Genomic DNA, 20087 nt, shown 5'->3' with positions numbered 1-20087 from the left:
TACATGCACTCCCCTGTTCCTCCTCAGAGCCGGTATTTCGTGGACCAGCGCAGGGTGAAGGTCGTGGCGGGACGGGGGGGTGACGGAGCCTCCAGCTTCCACAGTGAGCCCTGGAAAGAGTGGGGCGGTCCGGACGGGGGGGACGGCGGAGCCGGAGGAGACGTCATCATCAGAGGTGCGCCACTAAAACACACCCTTTGGTCTCAGGAAAAGGCCTGGTTGTTCCTAATGAAACGTAACGGGCCACTGAAACCTTCAGCCTTCCCTTTGATCGGTAGTAAATGCTGCTCCATCTGAACACCAGAGGGACCCAGACAGCAACTAGCGGCGCTTTCCACTACACAGTACCAGCTCGACTCGCCTTTGGGTTTCTACTGTGTAAAAGTTGCACCTGCACCTGCTTTCAGGTACTTTTTTTCGTATCACCTCCGGCAAGGTTTCTTAGCGGGCTGAGGCGATGCTAAAATGTGACGTGAAAACACTGCAGACTGCTGATTGGTCAGAGAGAATCATCACTATTCACCGCGTCATCATTGCACGCGCCAGAGCGGTTTTTTCAGCAGTGTTTCGTTTTGCTGCCCTCAGCCTCTCCTGAAACAACGTTTGTCTTCTTGCTGTGAGAAATAGCCACTTCCCGAGGATCAAACACAGCATACACTCGATTCCCTCCATTGTCGTGTGTGTGTGGGTAGCGGGTGTGTGTCGCGTAGTTCCCGTGGCGTCGCTATGACGACCAGCTACTATTGTGGAGGTACTATCTGTAATGGAAAACGGAGCGAAAAGCGAGTCGAGTTGAGCTGATACTGGTAATGGTAAAGTGCCAATAGTATCGGCCCAGATCCGGCCCACATCTGGTACACCTGGAATCCACACAGCCCGGATGTGGGCCGGATCTGGGCCAACACTATGTTGCTGTCTGGGGAGTCTCACACACACACCAAATAAATGCACGTCAATCCAGGAAACCCCTGTCGATGTATCTGAATACACAGATGATTGAAATGCTTTGATTTATTAAATGTTGTCTTTTGTTGGACAAGAGGTTCATAAATGCTTCCCATGTCTGGAAAGGTGTTTGACGCGTGTTGCTTTTTCAAATGCACGTTATAAGTGACTCAAACTCGCAGTGTTTTCAGATGGAGCAGCCTTTACTAATGATCACAGAGCTGTACGTCACGAGCTGCGTGTAAAAAATAATCATAGCCTTTGCGATCTAGGGCTGCCCTCGACTAAAGATTTTTGTAGGAGACTAGTATTCGTTCATTTAAGCCATTAGTCGACGTGTTTATATTAGCAAGCCATAAATCATAATGTGCCTTTAACTGCCAAAAATACTTATAGCTTAATCATCGCGGTAAATTCAAACATAAAGCTTGCCACAGCACGCCGTCAAACGTAATGATTATGAATGTGTTGTGGAAAAAACAGGAGGAGACTGTCTAAACATTTTAATAATATATTGGTAATGTTTTCTGTGTTTTCGGCTGCTGAGATTAAGTAACGACGCTGACTCGTCCTCTCCACAGTAGTGGACACTCAGGTTTCATACGGATTACAGAATCTGAGAATATTTATTTTCCATATTTATGATCCGCTCAAGTTCAAGACCAAATCGACATAAATCCCCATTGTTTTACAAAAGCACAATATTTTGTTGTTATTGTGAGTTTACAAAAATAAAAGTAGACCCTTTACAGTTTGCATTACTCTTATCTGTATGACCAAAAATGACGGGCTGTTTATCATGCAGTAACCGCACTCTTCTCAAAAATTCTTGAATATGCGCCAAAGCACATTTGTCTAGGTTAACATTAGAGCTTGTAAAGTGCTGCTGCTTACATGTTTCAAGTGATAAGCCATATTTGAGGTCGATAAAATACAGACGAATGTTTGGATTTCCTCCCGTTAACGATCAGTCCATTACAGCCAGCCTGATTTCGACACTATATTAAGTTTATTTTCTGCGCCTAAACGACTAATAAAATCGGTAGACTTAGCCTTTCCTAGTAGATCAGCCTCTCCTTAATTGTGATTAATTGTGATTAGCCCTAGTCTTTCCTAATTTGACACTGACTTACTCTAATCAATGTGTAGAAGAATCTCAGTGCCGATCCCGAGAAATGGGGTGCGTCTGAACAAAACTTCTGAATGCCATAGCAAAAGGTTTGAATACTCCTTCACTCTCATTCGCAGTGGACCGGCAGGTGAAGTCACTGTCCTCTGTGTCAACAGTGTATCGTGGGAAAGACGGAGTGGCAGGAAGCAGTAAAAACCGCTACGGACGCAATGGCAACCCCACCTACATCTCAGTGAGTTTCCCTCCCGAACACACGCAGTAATAGTATTGTTAAATATAACATTAAATGTCCCCAACTAAGCAAGCCAAAAGCCAATGGCAACAAAGGCGACAGTGGCAAGGAACCAAAACTCCATCAGTGACAGAATGGAGAAAAAAACCTTGGGAGAACCCAGGCTCAGTCGGGGGGCCAGTCCTCCTTTGGCCAACAAACGAACAGTGACCTATTATGCAGCCTAAATCATAATCATACAGAGGTCAGATTGGATCAGAACTTTCACAATATTTATCCAGTTCATCTGATTGGGGTCGGAGTCATCACGCCGGTATGGAGATGAGTTTGTTGAGGTGTCCATGAGGCCTTCACAGTGTTGATGAGACTGGCACTTCAGGACTGCGTTGTCGTCGTGTCCATGCGATGGTCCTTCATCACATCCGGATACGGCCTGGATCCGGTAGTTTGCAGTAAACCTCGGGATAAACAGAGCGACTAATATTAGTGTAGACACCATCCTTCTTATGATGTACAAAGTACATCAGGATTTATGGGAAGTGTTCCCGGCTGACCTAATCTATGCAGCCTAACATTGAATTATAGAAGTCTATAGAGTGTTATGTGAATGCTAGGCCAAAGAGATGTGTTTTTAGTCTAGCTTTGAACTGACAGACTGTGTCTGCTTCCCGGATAATGTTAGGAAGATTGTTCCAAAGTTTTGGTGCTAAATAGGAAAAGGATCTACCGCCAGCAGTCGATTTATATATTCTAGGTATTATCAACTGGCCGGAGTTTTGAGATCGCAATAGACGTGAAGGACTATAATGCGTTAAGAGCTCGCTCAAGTACTGGGGAGCTAAACCATTTAGTGCTAGGGATAGGACGGTATGAAAATTTCATATCACGATTATAGTGACCAAAATTATCGTGATATTATCACGGTTTTGTTAAAATGAGATGAAAGTGTTCAAAAAGAACTGATACTCACACTGAAAACATTTCAACAAGTTTTATATTTAAAAGCCAACAAACAACAAATAAAACAAGCAGCTCTATGCACTTTTTAAAGCAAGATTCTGTGGCATTTCCTTCCTTATAATAACCGTCGTCAATAACACAGCGCACATCCATGTATCACGCTCTCATTTCATTCATATTCAACTTGCCGTCTTGCGTCAATTCATTTGCGTCATGTGGATTTAACAGGTAAGATTTAAACCATTAATCTCAATTAAATACAGTGGTGGTCAGAATTAATGGCACCCCTGGTAAATATGATAAAAAATTACTCTAAAAAATAAATCTGTATTGTTTATCCTTATGATCTTAGATTCAAAAAATTGCCAAAAATCTAACCTTTCATTGAAGTAAAATAATTGAAAGTGGGGGAGAAATCACATTATGAAATAAATGTTTTTCTCCAAAACACGCTGGATTTCTCATAAATTCATCAAAAGTTGTCGTTATAAATCATCCCTCTGCTCCGCGATCGCGACCCTGTCATCACACACACCGTTAGAAAGCTCTCTCTCTCCTGAACAATACTGCCGGATCCAAATATGGTCATTTCCTTTTTATCACCAACCAATCGTGAAAGTAAAAGGGGGGATTTAACTCTAAATGCGCAATTTTCTCAAAATGACTTTTCTCTCGTACTCCAAGTCCGAAATCTCCCCTTCAGTAGCACCTATATACACCAAACTTTCCAGTCTTGTACCTAGTTATATTATGAAGACATTTACAGAGGGATTTGTAAATATATTATTCCTAGCCTGATTTATATAACATTTTATTCCAAAAAACATGGCGAAAATCATTTTTTTAAGGCTATTGGCAGTATATTCTGATTTACAGGATAGCAAAAGTAGATATCCATAAATCCCTCTGTAATTTTTTCCCCATCTAATATGTGAACAAAATGAAAAAATATTTTTGAACCTGGCTTTGTCCAATACTCAGATTTCGTTTTTTAAATTATATGCAAAATAGCACATATTTAATTAGACAATGCCTCATTTGCATATTTAAACATTAAATTACAGAAAACTTGTAATACATTTTTTTCTCATCTTAATGTAGGTAATCAACTGGCAAAGTTTCATGGTGAAATCCCCAGTTTTATATAAAAACTGCTCCCCAGTACTTGAGCGAGCTCTTAACGCATTATAGTCCTTCACGTCTATTGCGATCTCAAAACTCCGGCCAGTTGATAATACCTAGAATATATAAATCGACTGCTGGCGGTAGATCCTTTTCCTATTTAGCACCAAAACTTTGGAACAATCTTCCTAACATTATCCGGGAAGCAGACACAGTCTGTCAGTTCAAAGCTAGACTAAAAACACATCTCTTTGGCCTAGCATTCACATAACACTCTATAGACTTCTATAATTCAATGTTAGGCTGCATAGTTTAGATCAGCCGGAACCGGGAACACTTCCCATAAATCCTGATGTACTTTGTACATCATAAGAAGGATGGCGTCTACGCTAATATTAGTCGCTCTGTTTATCCCGAGGTTTACTGCAAACTGCCGGATCCAGGCCGTATCCGGATGTGATGAAGGACCATCGCATGGACACGACGACAACGCATCCCTGAAGTGCCAGTCTCATCAACACTGTGAAGGCCTCATGGACACCTCAACAAACTCATCTCCATACCGGCGTGATGACTCCGACCCCAATCAGATGAACTGGATAAATATTGTGAAAGTTCTGATCCAATCTGACCTCTGTATGATTATGATTTAGGCTGCATAATAGGTCACTGTTGGTTTGTTGGCCAAAGGAGGACTGGCCCCCCGACTGAGCCTGGGTTCTCCCAAGGTTTTTTTCTCCATTCTGTCACTGATGGAGTTTTGGTTCCTTGCCACTGTCGCTTTATTCGCTTTTGGCTTGCTTAGTTGGGGACATTTAACATTTAATTTTGAATTTAACAATACTATTACAACTTTAATTTCCTGTTATCTCTGTAAAGCTGCTTTGAAACAATTTGTATTGTAAAAAGCGCTATGTAAATAAAGGTGACTTGACTTGACTTGACTATACATGTTACATGAAGTGCAAGTGACAATAAGAGGAGAAGATGACATGACTCACCGTGTTTGTTGACTGATTCTACTTACCACAGGTTTGATGGATTTGTAAAAGGCGCGAGCTAAATAAATAAATAAATAAAGAGTGTACGGATGGCATGCTAACAGGCTAGCGAATTAGTAGCTTGTTGTGCTAGCAACGATTTAGATTGAAGCTAGCGATGTCAGGTTAATATGTGATGTTAAGTTGTATTTAGCAGTATAAACAACAGGGAATGGTAGTAAATAATGATTCAAAACAGAAAGATACAGACGCAAAGATCGAAGATAGAAGCTACAGACACAAACCAACAGCAAGGCAGACAGGAGCAATCAATCTAGTCATGTGACTCTGTTCCCCGCAGGGTTAACAAGCAGCTCTAGTCACGTGACTCTGTTCCCTGTAGGGTTAATGAGCAGCTTTAGTCACGTGACGCTGTTCCCTGCAGGGTTAACGAGTAGCTCTAGTCACGTGACGCTGTTCCCTGCAGGGTTAACGAGCCGCTCTAGTCACGTGACTCTGTTCCCCGCAGGTTCCTCTGGGCACAGCTGTGAAGGAAGCGGGCGAGACGCTGGCGGACCTCTCTCTCCACGAGCAGCTGTTCACCCTGGCGTACGGAGGGGCCGGCGGGAAGGGAAACCGCTTCTTCCTGTCGAACGAGAACCGGGCGCCGCTGACTGCCACGGCGGGAGAGAATGGCCAGGAGCGGGTGGTTCTGCTGGAGCTGCGCACCATGGCTCACGCCGCACTGGTCAGAGCTCACGCCTCACACACACTTCAGCAGCCAATAGATGTCTCTATAGCCTTTCAAATACATATATATATATATATATATATATATATATATACGTGCTGAAACAAGTGTGAAAGAAGACACTATTGCATAGTTTAAATAGTTTTTATTTGTTTTTATTTAAATTCATCATTAAAGGCACACTGAAGCTGTTATATAAAGGTACAATTCCTCCACAAAGTAATTTTGGTGGTAAACAAACTCATAGTAGGGCGAATCATCCTGGTAGTAAAGCTTGGGAGGGACGCCGCTGGAAAAACCAGCTATGTAAGTTTGAGAGGAGCGCCCCCGACAAATCTCGCGAGAATAACGACTTGCTTTACGGCACAACGTCACATACATCAACAAAGCACGCATTTCAGAATTGAATCTTGGCAGAGTCGACAAAGAAAACGCGGTCTGAAGAGTCAAGGAAAAGAAAACGAGAAACTGACCGCGTGAGGAACCGGACAAGAGTCTCACTCGGCCAGGCTTTCACTTGTTGGCGAGAGCTGAAAATCAGCAATGGATGCAAAAGGCGTTCTTGTTGATGGACTAGTAGACATCTTTGGAGGCTATCTGTGCCTGTTCGATGTCTGACGCTTTGTAACGCGTTGTGTCAGGAGGAAAAATAGGGATAGCTCACAGATGAAGTTATTACAGTGGCCAGACAGGCTCACAGAGGCAATTGGCATCTCACAACTTGCACTTTATTCCCCAATCGAACTTGTGTAACTGTCTGTCACACGTTCTACCGTCCACAGCGTTACTTGATAAACAAAAATAGGATAAGAATTAGAATCAAACAGAAATAACCCGCATACATGGGGTGGTCGAGGCGCGCATACAATACAGACTGCTGACAGTTCAACAGAGCGTGCGCAGCTCTTAAAGGGGCCACGCCTTATTTCCACTGGTTACAGCTTCCATCCTACTGAATATGTACCGGTATACAGGGGGAGGGGATCAGGCCGCGAGTGCAGAGACATCTCTGGTGAGTGGTATTTACGACAGTAACGTTAAATACAAGTACTCCACAGCGACTCAAGGGGTCGCTGTTTGACAAAAACGGAATTCCTCCACAGTGTGCCTTTAAATAAAAGTGCTTTGATGATCGACTTTATTTACATATATGACCTTAAAGGAATCCATAAGTAATCAGATTGCATTACTTTCATACTGTAGTTCTTGGATTACGTTACTTAATACTTTTTTTATTAAGTAATTTGTAACTGTGACGGAATACATTTTAAAAGTAACTCTCCCAACCCTGGCTGTTGATTGTTTCTGTTTTCTGAGCAGGTCGGCTTTCCAAACGCAGGCAAGTCCTCTCTGCTGCGAGCGATCTCTAACGCCCGGCCGGCTGTGGCCCCGTACCCCTTCACCACACTCAAACCTCACGTGGGCATCGTCCAGTACAGGGACCACGAGCAGGTGGCAGGTGTGTGTGTGTGTGTGTGTGTGTGTGTGTGTGTAAGTAAGAGAGTGTACCCCTTCACCACACTCAAACCTCACGTGGGCATCGTCCAGTACAGGGACCACGAGCAGGTGGCAGGTGTGTGTGTGTGTGTGTGTGTGTGTGTGTGTGTGTGTGTGTGTGTGTGTGTGTGTGTGTGTGTGTGTGTGTGTGTGTGTGTGTGTGTGTGTGTAAGTAAGAGAGTGTACCCCTTCACCACACTCAAACCTCACGTGGGCATCGTCCAGTACAGGGACCACGAGCAGGTGGCAGGTGTGTGTGTGTGTGTGTGTGTGTGTGTGTGTGTGTGTGTGTGTGTGTGTGTGTGTGTGTGTGTGTGTGTGTGTGTGTGTGTGTGTGTGTGTGTGTGTGTGTGTAAGTAAGAGAGTGTACCCCTTCACTACACTCAAACCTCACGTGGGCATCGTCCAGTACAGGGACCACGAGCAGGTGGCAGGTGTGTGTGTGTGTGTGTGTGTGTAAGTAAGAGAGTGTACCCCTTCACTACACTCAAACCTCATGTGGGCATCATCCAGTACAGAGAGCACGAGCAGGTGTGTGTGTGTGTATTTCTGGGGTGCGTTTTCCAACTATGGTAGCAAGTTCCGTCGTTATCAGCATAGTTCAACAAGTCGGTGTTTCCCAAAACCATCGTTCCAACGAACATTCGCAAACAGCATCGCAAAATTGTATGGTCTCCCGTTAAAGCTCTTACTCTGTCTCTCTCTCTCTCTGTACTGCAGTGGCTGTTTGTATATGCCAACTGTGATTTTTTTTTTTTTTTAATGTCTGTGTGAGCTTGTTGCAAACTACTTTTCCTACGGGGATAAATAAACACTACTACTACAACTACTATATCCTCGTATTTTAACCATACTTATGAATTAGTGCAGCAGATTAGTAAAAAAATCGTTCACTTTGGTATAGAAGCATGAAATTTGGCACAGATACTCTCTAAGGGCCACTATTTTGGAAAAAGGCGTTGGCCACGCATAAATTCAATGTGGCGGCCAATTTTCAAGATGGCCGCCATTTCCAAAGGCAAAGCCCCAACTTTTGTCCCCAACCCGCATCTCCTCCCGCAGCTTTTGCCACAGACCCACGAATGAGGCATCAAATCGTGCGGATTATTAGGAAATGGTGTGCTATGACTTTTATAAGTGATCGGGGGTACGATGTTCGCCCCAGGGGCGAAAAAGCGGCCGAAAAAAGTCCCATAGACTTAACAGTGCGACAAACTTTGACGATTCATAGCTCCGAGCGAGGATTTCGCAGAAACGTGCGGTTTACCACATTTGAAGAGGCTGGCAGGCTCTGTAAGAACATACCTCACAATGGGGTAAAAGTTGCACCCCTGGGGGGCAGGAGCTGCCCAAAGTTGCCTCATTGACTTACTATGGTGTAGGACAGCCCATGAAATTGTCACGTGATGAGGAAAATAAGGAAGACGAGGATTCAAGTGCAGGAAGGTAAGTTTAATTAAACGACTACAAAACAACATGAAAACTGAAAACCAAAACTGCCCCGTAGGGGAAAACCAGAGAGCTATCAGGCAGACACAGGAAACACAAGGGAAACAGATAATAACGAAACAACACAGGACTGCAAACACAAGCAGACTAAATAGGGAACAAATGACAGAAGGAAACAAGCAAGACAGGTGAGGGAGATAATACAATTAACAGGTAACGAGATGGAAGGGGCTGACAATAGACAGGAGAGCACATAGCACAAAGGAAACGCATGACAAGCCATGTGCTCACAATAAACAGAACTAGAACACATGAACATGACAAACCAGGAATGTCAGACCTCTGTCACCAACTTAAGCCTAGTTCACACGGCAGGATAATTAGGCCGATTTTAGCCCCGATTTACCCCTTCCGACAATCTTAAGTATGCTCCGATTATCGTAAAATAATCTGATCAGATATTCCTGCCGTGTGTGGTGTGTTAAGAGTGCTCACATCTGCTCGAAAGGACGTCGGGACCGCTCCGATCTCAAATCGGGGATATCCAACATGTTGGATTTTTTTGGCCCCATTTCTCCTTGTGTGTGGTGTCCCCCGGGGACAAACGAGCACGCAGCCTGTGGACTGTGGCATGTAGCCAATCAGAAAGCGAGGTGACGAGGCGCAGAGGAAGCACCGTGAAACAAAATCAAAACAGCCGTTCTTTTGATAACTTTTTTTTCGGTTAAAAATAAACTACAAACTATCGCCACTGCATCCTCCTCGTCCGCCATGATTGTTTACTCTGAAGTCACGTTTGATCTCGAGGGATTTTGCGAGATTTTCCGTCTGACCTGGGAATGCTCGGGAGTCAAATCGGTTCGAGTGTTATGTGTTGATTTTGCCGTGTGGTTGCGCACCACACACTGTACGACCAAAACTGTTAGACCCGTGATTTTTTATCGCCGTGTGTGGGGTCTCTCAGGTTTGGAAAATCTGCCGACAATTTTAAAATCGTCCCGTGTGAACCAGGCTTAAGATAAGACCAGACAGAAGTGACAGAACCCTGACAGAAATGGGCAGTCATACACATTGCATAGGGATTTTGTATTGAACATAGCTCTGGATCACAGTGTCATAGAGACATGGGGACGTGCTCATTTTACTCAGACGACCAATCAGTCTCTAAGGATCATTGTGAAGCTATTAAGCCACGCCCTAGCAACCATTTACAGCACCTTAGCAACAAGTTCCATTGACTTCCATTGAAAGAGATCAAAGGGATATCTCTGGATAGTATCATAGAAAGATGAGTGTGGTCTCGTTTTACCCGGGGCAGCAAACATTCAATCATGAATTACCTGAACACTTCTAGCCCCTCCCTAGCAACCATTGTTGAGCACCTTAGCAACCAAAATCCAAAGAGGTATATCTTCTATTCTGAATGTCACAGAGACATGGGAGTTGGTTTATTTCATTCATAGTGACACGCAGCCTTTAGAGTTTCATGATTGGCAGCTGCCAAGCCACTCCCTAGCGACCAAAGAGAGTACCCTAGCTACCATTTTGCAAGACCTATACTGCCCTACAAAGGCAAAAGACCTTAACTCGCTAGAGTGTGGAACTAAGAAAAATGACTTTAAAGATTTTTAGTTTTCCCGCCAAATTAATTATAGGTAGGACACTGGAAATCTGGCAATTAGATGTTTAAGTAATAAAAATTATCTACGTAAAAAAATCTTGAGCTCAAACTTGACTTTTGACCACTATTTTAAAGTTACTGTACTCTGCCTTTGTATTGTCAGCAAAAAGTGAGAAGTCATGCCAAGGCAAAAGACAGTGACTTCCACATTATCAATATTTGGTTGCTGATCACCATTAACAAAATCATTATAGTTACACCTGTATACAATCTAGTGATCATGGCATTTATTTTGAATGATTTACAATTACTTATAGCTATCTACTTATTGTGCTTTGGTTGCATTCTGGTGGCCCTATTAATTCATTAGACATGACAAAATACTTCCGTAGCGGTAAAGAGTATAGGCTATCTTCAAGTGGTACTGAGTGGCATAAGACTTGCTAAACACGCGTTCAAAATGATCACAATAAAACAGATCCTCGCGCACATTCGACCCGGAGACTGGATTATAGCGATGGATCTGAAAGACGCATACTTTCACAGACGCTTACCGAGATTCGTGTTCAAGGTGTCACGCTCCTAGTCCGTTCACGAAAAGTAGCCTATGCAGTGCTTTCCCCCTTGATACTCAGTAGGGAGCGCGTTCTGGACTACCTAGACAACTAATGCATTTATAGCACAACCTTCTGTGTTCTGTATCTTTTCAGTATGCAGTGGTTTCAGCTGCCCGTCTGCCCTATTATTGTGCATGTGCACTTCGCTCGTCCCGTGGATTTATTCCGGACTTGTATAGATTGTATAACCTGCTTGTAACAGCTGAGCTGGTCTGATGTTGTATGCACCAGCACTTGTTTCATTATGTTGTATGCACCAATATACCCTTGTTGCTTCATTATTATCACTCCCTGTGATATATTTCTTGCGTCGGCTCGACCGTGTTCAGGGCAATGCTGAAGGCTAGGGCTGTCGCGGTAACCGCAATATTGTAGTACCGCGCTACTGACAGGCCAGCCGCAGAGGAATGCAAGTAACCGCAGCAACCGCGTTTTCTTTTTTCATAAGGCCACCCTTCGTAGTTCGTACCATGTGTATTGAATGTTAAATAAGTTAATAATGATAACAAGACTGTTTATCATGGTGATTTGTACAGAGGCTTTGTGGATTTGGACCTAAGCCTAAACAGACAGTGAATGAGATCGACTGAGCACGTGCGATTACCTGCGTGCGTCTCTTTGAAGTCAAGTATATTCGTGAAAAGTTTGCCGTTTCCAAGGAAAGCAAAATATTTGTCGTATCTTCCTTTTAACGTTTGGTATTTACCATGAATGGCGTCAGCGCTGGTCAGCATTACACAGCGCGAGGAAGCCGTGGGGCGGGAAAGCAGCGAGTCACACATTGAATCAATGCCATTGGTCTCTATTAAGTGAAGCATTGCTTCGGCTTTGCCCAAAAGTGAAGCATTGCTGGCCAGCCGAGCCTTTAAAAGTGGAGCTCAAAGTTAAAAAATAATTAACACCTTGTTTCATTACATCTATCATTTAAGGAATCTGCTTTTTGAACGTTTTCGTTGAATGAACGGTTTAATGACTCACTCGACAGTCCGTTGGCGTAACAATGTAACTGAGGGACAGTCTTTCAATGCGCAGAGACGCTGCTTAGTTCGATTACATTGTTTTAGTGAATGCTGACCATATCATAACACGTATTTTTATAACAACAAATAAATAGAAATAAATAAATGGCGGTAATACCGCATATCGCTCTATTGAGCCACTCAAAATTACCGCAAGGGAAATTCCTTCACCGCGACAGCCCTACTGAAAGTGCCGGCGAAGTTTTGGCACTCTGCCAGCTAGATGCATGATTGTTTCAACCAGGTCCGGTACCCGAACTGGGTGAGGCGGGGCTTTAGTTCTTTGTTGTATTCACCTGCTAAGGCATGTGTAACACTTTTCTGTCAACTCTGCATATATCCTTCACGATCGATATCACACGTTTGTCGAAGGAGCGGGTTCAGACCATACTATCTGACCGCATCAGTGCAGGACAAGGCTTTGAGGACATCAGAAGTTACAGGGACTGATGGCAGCTGTAAGTACACAGGCAAAAAATGTGCCAAAAATATTAATAACTCATTTTCAACCAAAAACGAAGTTACGGTCTTTTGCCTTTGCACGGCAGCATATCTCTACATCAGAACATCGTATAGAGATGGGGGTTGGCTCTTTTGACTCATGCTAGCAAACAGGAGTTCCAACATGCTACACATGCTAGCTGTGAACAGCTACATGCTAATAGCGATTAAGTAAGTGCTCAATCATGCCAAGAAAATGCTAAGAACTCCAATAGTGACCATCTGTGACAACTACTAACCACCTACCAACACCATAACAACCACACAGAATACCCTAGCAACCGCCTACCAACACCATTGCAACGACCCAGAACACTCTAGCAACCACCTAGCAACCACCTGAACACATGAATAAGCCATATCTCGGCACCAGAACATCGTACAGACATGTTTGTTGGCTCGTATGCAATCATGTACCAAACCCTAGCAACCGAGTGGCGAGTTTTGTCACTGCAAGCACCCACTCACATTTTCTTCTGAAAATGTACATTCTATGGCCATCTTGAAAATGGTCGCCATCTTGAATTTTTGATTGGCACACACCTTTTTCCATGATAATGTTCCTTGAAGAATATTTGTACCAAATTTCATGATAGCATCACCATTTGAAAAAAATATATAAGGATTCAAGAAAAATGGTGGCCAACTTGAATTTGAGGGACAAGCACTGTTTTCCAAAAAAACATTCTGAAGAGAGTATTTTCACAAAATGTTATGCCTACATGATATTACTGTTTGAACGATTGGCATAATGAGCATTTGACAGAAATAGCGGCCATCTTGAAAAAATGTCCGCCATGTTGAATTTTTCGTTGGCCAACGCCTTTTTCCCAAAAAATTACCCTTGTAGAGTATCTGTGCCAAATTTCATGCTTCTATTCCAATTTGAACGATTCTCTTGAGATATGCCATTAATCTGCTGCACTAAATGGCTCGGTTACTAAAGGAACCTCTGTTCCCTGAGATAAGGGAACGTGTATTGCGTCTGCCAGACGAAATGGGGAAACTCCTTTTCTCTGATTTCTGAAGCCTTTTATAAAATAATGCAGTGCTACTGCACAGCCATAACAGTGCAGTGATCTGCACACACACTTATTGGCTGGTCAGTGGGAACTGCGTGAACCTATGGCAGAGCGGCATGACTGCACGAGCCAATCAGGGCACAGCCTGCCGATCCGAGCGCAGAGGTTGCCCGAAGGGAGGGGCATCTGCCAATAAAAGCAGCTCATTTCACCATAGGATTCAGGTTTAAATCGACTGAAATGACGAACGCCGAGTTGCGTGCGTCATAGGATTGCCGTCTACGTAATACTCGTTCAGTCGTATTGCGTCTGCTAGATGCGATGGGGAACCAATCCAATCACACCGTGCTATGTTCTAGCCGAACAACATGCTGTATGGCCCCAGCCTGGGACGCCTGGACAAGGGTCCCAGGGCAGGGTCTAATGGGGCAATAGCGCCCTATTAGGGTCAGAACCCTTAAGAGTCATGGTGGGCTTGGCCATCAAGTGTTAGACAGTGTTAGACAGGTTATTATGCGAGGAAGTTTTTTGTCCAATAATTAGAATCTCTGGGTTTTTTTCAGAATTAAGTAGTAGGAAATTATTATTCATTCAGTTTTTTATATCAGCTATGCATTCCGTTAATTTTGTGGATTGGTAAGTTTCGTTAGGTTTGGAAGAAATATAGAGCTGAGTATAATCAGCATAACAGTGAAAACTAATGCCATGTTTCCTAATGATATCTCCTAAAGGTAGCATGTACAGAGTTAACAGCAGCGGTCCGAGTACTGAGCCTTGTGGTACGCCATACTGAACTTTTGACCGTTAAGACATCTCTTCATTTACTGCTACAAACTGATAACAGTCAGATAAGTATGATTTAAACCTTGCTAATGCAATTCCACTGATGCCAACATAATTTTCGAGTCTATTTAAGAGAATGTTGTGGTCAGTGTGTTAAACGCAGCACTAAGATCAAGTAACACTAATAGAGAGATACAACCACGATCGGATGATTAGAGCAAATCATTTGTGACTCTCAAGTCAAGTCATCCTCCTTTATATAGCGCTTTTAACAATGTAGATTGTTTCAAAGCAGCTTTACAGTGATAAACATAATTTTAGGTAACAGAGATTGGTTTGGTTTTATAGTGATTCTTGAAAAATGTTTTTTCCAGTTAAAGTTAGTTTTGATTGATTCACTTCCGTCTAAATGATCATTTGTTATTGAATTAGGGGCCGCTAAGACGACACCGTTCTCTCTAAACAGACTTTAAACGTGAACCTGTGATAGACGCTGATGGCGTTCACAAGCGCATTAAGAATCGATTCTATTGTTATGTGCGTTTGAATATATGTGCGCAGGTTTGTAATTCCTTACAAACCATGCCTAAACAAACTACTTGTCTATAAATTTTGATGCAGAATTTTATTTTATCTTATCACTTTGGGTAGGTACGCGAACCACAAAAAAAATCCACAACGCTTTATCTGTAGAGTGGTATAGGGATCCACAATAGGGAGAGGCTAGTTGGCACTTCAGCACTGCATTGTCATCGACTCTAATGAGAGCTGTCTCAGTACTATGGTACGGTCTAAATCCTGACTGAAAATCCTTGCATATACTATTTCTTTTAAGAAAGGAACACAGTTGTGAGGATACTGCCTTTTCTAGCATCTTTGACAGAAAAGGTAGATTCGAGATCAGCCTGTAATTGACTAATTCTGAATCAGAATCAGAAAGAGCTTTATTGCCAAGTGTGCTTGCACACACAAGGAATTTGTTTTGGTATTGAGGCTTCCAGTGGACATATACAAATACAAATACAACATGAAACATAATACTACAAATTATAAGAATAAAATATAAATATATATTTTATATATATATGTAGGATCAAGCTGCGTTTTTTTAACAAGCGGTTTAATCATAGCCAGCTTAAAGGTTTTTGGTACGTATCCTAGAGACAAAGATGAATTGATGATGTTAAGAAGAGGATCTATGACTTCTGGAAGCATCTCTTTCAATAATTTAGTCAGTATAGGGTCTAACATACATGTTGTCGATTTAGATTAATTAACGAGTTTAGAAAATTCTTCCTCTCCTATGGCAATGAGTGAATTGAATTTTACCTCGGGGAGACTACAATGCACTGACTGATGCGATACTGTAGTAGACGGTTGCATAATTATAATTTTCTCCCTGATATTATCAAGTATATCTTATAAGTAAAGAAGTTCATAAAGTCATTACTGCTGTGCTAATTGGAATCGTCTGGACTTGAAGCTTTATTTTTCGTTAATTTAGCCACTGTTTCAAATAAATACCTAGGGTTTTGTTTATTTTCTTCTAATAGGGTTGAAAAATAAGCAGATTTAGCAGTTTTTAAGGCCTCCCTGTATGCAATCGTGCTCTGTTTCCATTAAAAGCGATGGAGTTTTCTTCCAGTTGTGCTCCATTTTTCTGGCTGCTCTTTTAAAGGATAATTCTGGTATTTAACACTTTGAGTCTGTTTTCTAGTTTATTTTGAATGAACTAGAGTGGTGGACACAGAAATTTTGACGATGGGTCCTGTCTCGATTTTTGGACTATTTTAGAATCGCCTTTGACCGCTTCAGAGTGGCTGTCTACCGGCATGCACAAACATGTCCTTAAAACAAACCTTAATGTTTGTTTTCAAAACTGTTCAACTCACCAAGTGGTTAGTGGTGTTCGTTGATGATTAAAAACAAATATATTGGCGCAATTTATGATTTCAATCTGTGTTATTTGCTATAGTGGAACTATTTTTTCCGATACCTCACAACCACGTATAAAGTTCTGCTCGATATTTGAGTCTGAAGCGTTAGCACACTCCTGACCACTTGATGGCGACAACCACTTTGCCTTAATGGGAGCACAGTTGCTCTGCTCATGCTAGCCTTCTGAGAGACAGAGAACCAAGCGAAAAGACTACAACCAAATGTAAACAGCCCCCTTTTCCGTTTCCGGTAGCGCAGTAATATCAACGAGCAATGAGTCATCCAATAGAAATCAAAGCGATTTTACTCTGAAGCGGTCAAAGGCGATTCTAAAACAGTCAAAAAGTCGAGACAGGACCCATCGTCAAAATTTCTGTGTCCACCACTCTAGTTCATTCAAAATAAACTAGAAAACAGACTCAAAGTGTTAAATACAGGAATTATCCTTTAAGGGCCTGAGTGTGCTCGTTGTACCACGGCGTTGGACTATTTTCTTTAATTTTCTTTAAGCGCAACGGAGCAACTGTGTCTAAAGTGCTGGAAAGGAGAGAGTTAAAAGTTTCTGTTGCAATATCAAGTTCTTCTAAGCTATCTGGGATGCTGAGATGATGAAACTGATTAGGAAGATTATTGATAAAGCAATCTTTAGTGGCAGAAGTGATAGGTCTAACATACTTGTAACACGGAGTCGGCTTTGCAGCCTTGGCTAAATGTAAATTACACAAGACTAGATAATGATCTGAGATGTTATCGCTCTGCTGCAGAATTTCAACAGCATCAACATTTATTCCATGTGATAATATTAGATCTAGAGTATGATTACGACAATGAGTAGGTCCTGACACGAGTTGTCTAACTCTAATAGAGTTAAGAATGTCTTTAAATGCCAATCCCATTGCATCTTTTCAGACTTCCAACGAGTTTTTGAGAGGGGTTTGACAGCCGACTGGTTACGTGGTCTTTGAGTATGGACCAGCGAGATGTTGAAGAGCTAAAAATGACAGCAGTAATTTCCTGCAGCACTCCAAAGAATTTCACAGATTGCACAGAAGATTTTGCTGCATCTGAGACAACCAAGTTTAAGCTATGGCTACTACATGGCATGAAAAGTGCTTTTTTGTTCAAATCAAGTATTTGTTTTTGAAATCTCTGTTTTTTGCCTTTCAAATTACTCCTGTTGTTGTTGCTTTGCCCTCTACAATCATTAATGTCTAAGCCCAACATCTTCAGATGGTGTAGGAAAGTGTTACACCGTGCTTCGCCTGTTGTGGGCTCAACTGGGGGAAATCCAGTTAAGTGTTCTGTTATTGAAACATCAGATGTATCGCAAGCCACACTACGCAGTATAACTGACATTTGTTCAACGTGAAAAACATCAGGCGTACAGTCCATGATCACGGCAAAATATTTTGCATCATTAACTTTTTTTGTTATGGCCTGAACAATCATCTGTTTGATCTGTTCAATGAGTTCATTCTGAATGTCCTTGTTTAAGTAGTGGCATGTTATGTCATCATGTCTCTGAATTCTTCGCAAGTGCTAACTCATTACTGGTCATACTTAGCAAGCAACTCCACTTCACCCAAGAAATTACCATTGGAGGGGACAAAGAGTTTATCGGACTCAGCTAAATGGCATATTATGCTGATGATTCTGGTTTGTCGTCAGCGAGTAGTGCCGGGGTTCTGTTTTTCCTCATTTATGCTAGTGAACACTACGGACTCATTCATTGATTCTGTGCTATCTTCGGCTGCTGGCTCCTTTTGCGGAACAACAGACTAATACCTTCCTCGTCATCTGCCTTCGTCTTCCCATCCCTCTGCTCTTTAGTCACTGCTTCACCTGCACTAGAACTAGCTAGACTAAGGTTAGCTTCTGGAGCATCGGAACCTTTCGGGAAAAGGTTTGTTAATTTTGGACAGCTTTCCAAGCTTTTTCATTTAGCCTGTGCACGCCTTCTATATTCAGCGCCACTAGGCTTTGAACGTCTCATTGCGATCACCCTTTACCACGGCCCAAAATCTGAAAATCAAATTTACTGCTTACTAGCAAAGCCATCCATTCAATGATCACACTCGTCATGGTGCGGCACGCCGGCGCCTTCTAGTGTCTAGCAATTACCTAATTTACACTTCCGCCAGCCGTGTGTGTGTGTGTGTGTGTGTGTGTGTGTGTGTGTGCGCGCGCAGATCTCCTGTTAAAGCTCTCTCTCTCTCTCTCCTGCAGTGGCTGATATTCCCGGGCTGATCCCCGGAGCTCATCTGAACCGTGGGCTGGGTGTGTGTTTCCTACGGCACATCGAGCGCTGCCGTGTCCTGCTGTATGTGCTGGACATGTCGTGTGCAGAGCCCTGGGTACAGCTCCAGCAGCTGAGCTTCGAGCTCGACCAGTACAGGCCTCAGCTCTCCCTCAGACCGCACGCCATCGTGGCCAACAAGATGGACCTGCCGGGGGCCAGGAGGAGCCTGGAGGCTCTGAGGAGCCGTGTCCCTCACACGGTCATCCCTGTGTCTGCACTGACCGGAGAAAACACCGGAGAGCTGATCCTGCACCTCAGGCGGATGTACGACAGCGGACTCTCTTAGCAAACATCTGCCTTTCTCCAGCTGCTGCTCATTACAGCACAAACAGTCATCATAATCTGATTCTCCACACACACTTGTGGCTGTAAACATCATGTAGATTAATACAAGACTACTACTGTGATCACTTCACATGTGCAGTTAATGTATTCATAGTCTTACATCGTCATGAAGAGAGCAAAGCTGCTAAGCCGGGATGTTTCACACTATACAGGAAGGGAAAGTATAATGTGTGTTCATCATCGCTAAATAAACCCTGATCCTCTTCATGTCGGCTCTTGCCACTTTACTTTGCACTGCTGGAGCTGCTTGAACAAGTCTGCAAAAAAGTATTTTGTATTTCATGTACTTTTGTTTTTCATAACTAATAGAGTACATCTATGTTTAAAAGCCATAAAACTGAGGTTTGTAATAAAACGTCTTTTAACCATTTCCCCTGCCTCAGTGATTTGCTGCTATAGAACGACTGCTTGGTCACTGTATCATTGAACTTGCATGATCCACGGGATCTAAAGAGACCAGTATATATGACAACAAGTAATCTAAAGTTAGAAGCATTTTAAATAATTGATCTGTTTTTTTCTAGTGTTGGTCTCAGATCTTAAGGTCATGCTACTGATGACACATTTTACATTTCAGTTCAATAATATTTGACTAAGGAATTGTATAAATTGTAAATACAATTCCTTAGAATACAATTCTATAAAAAAAAATATAAGTCACATGTCTTGTTCAGGTGTTTTAAGACTTTGGGGAAAAGTTATGCATGCAATGATGCGTTCTGGGAGTCGTGTTTATGACGTTGGGTGTCGGGAGTAAGATGGCCGTGTACCTTCTCTTAATTAACTACACAAAATACTGCTAGGATTTTTAACTCCACTTCTAGAAAAATAAGAACAAAGAATGTGCATATAGCTTTTTTAATTAGAATCCTGA

The 20087-nt window shown here is 42.6% G+C and overlaps 1 protein-coding gene across 2 annotated transcripts in view; it reads left to right on the top strand.

Moving 5' to 3' along the window:
* Positions 1-19583, top strand: part of mtg2 (mitochondrial ribosome-associated GTPase 2) — a 23345-nt gene extending 3762 nt beyond the window's left edge. The window contains exons 3-7 of one of the 2 annotated variants that reach the window (XM_077225113.1): positions 28-175; positions 2233-2309; positions 5901-6119; positions 7443-7581; positions 18796-19583. In XM_077225113.1, coding sequence (XP_077081228.1) covers positions 28-175; positions 2233-2309; positions 5901-6119; positions 7443-7581; positions 18796-19154 — 942 coding nt within the window. In that variant the 3' untranslated portion in view covers positions 19155-19583. Of the gene's footprint in view, positions 1-27; positions 176-2193; positions 2310-5900; positions 6120-7442; positions 7582-18795 lie in introns of both variants that reach the window. The other variant, XM_077225112.1, reaches the window with a different exon arrangement.
* Positions 19584-20087: the final 504 nt, after the last annotated feature.

Source organism: Siphateles boraxobius, unplaced genomic scaffold (genome assembly GCF_051911475.1).
Source record: "Siphateles boraxobius isolate OS27281-9 unplaced genomic scaffold, OSU_SipBor_1 99, whole genome shotgun sequence".
Taxonomy (NCBI): Eukaryota; Metazoa; Chordata; class Actinopteri; order Cypriniformes; family Leuciscidae; genus Siphateles; species Siphateles boraxobius.
The sequence above is the reverse complement of the archived record's forward strand: the minus strand, read 5'-3'. Positions and strand labels throughout refer to the sequence as shown.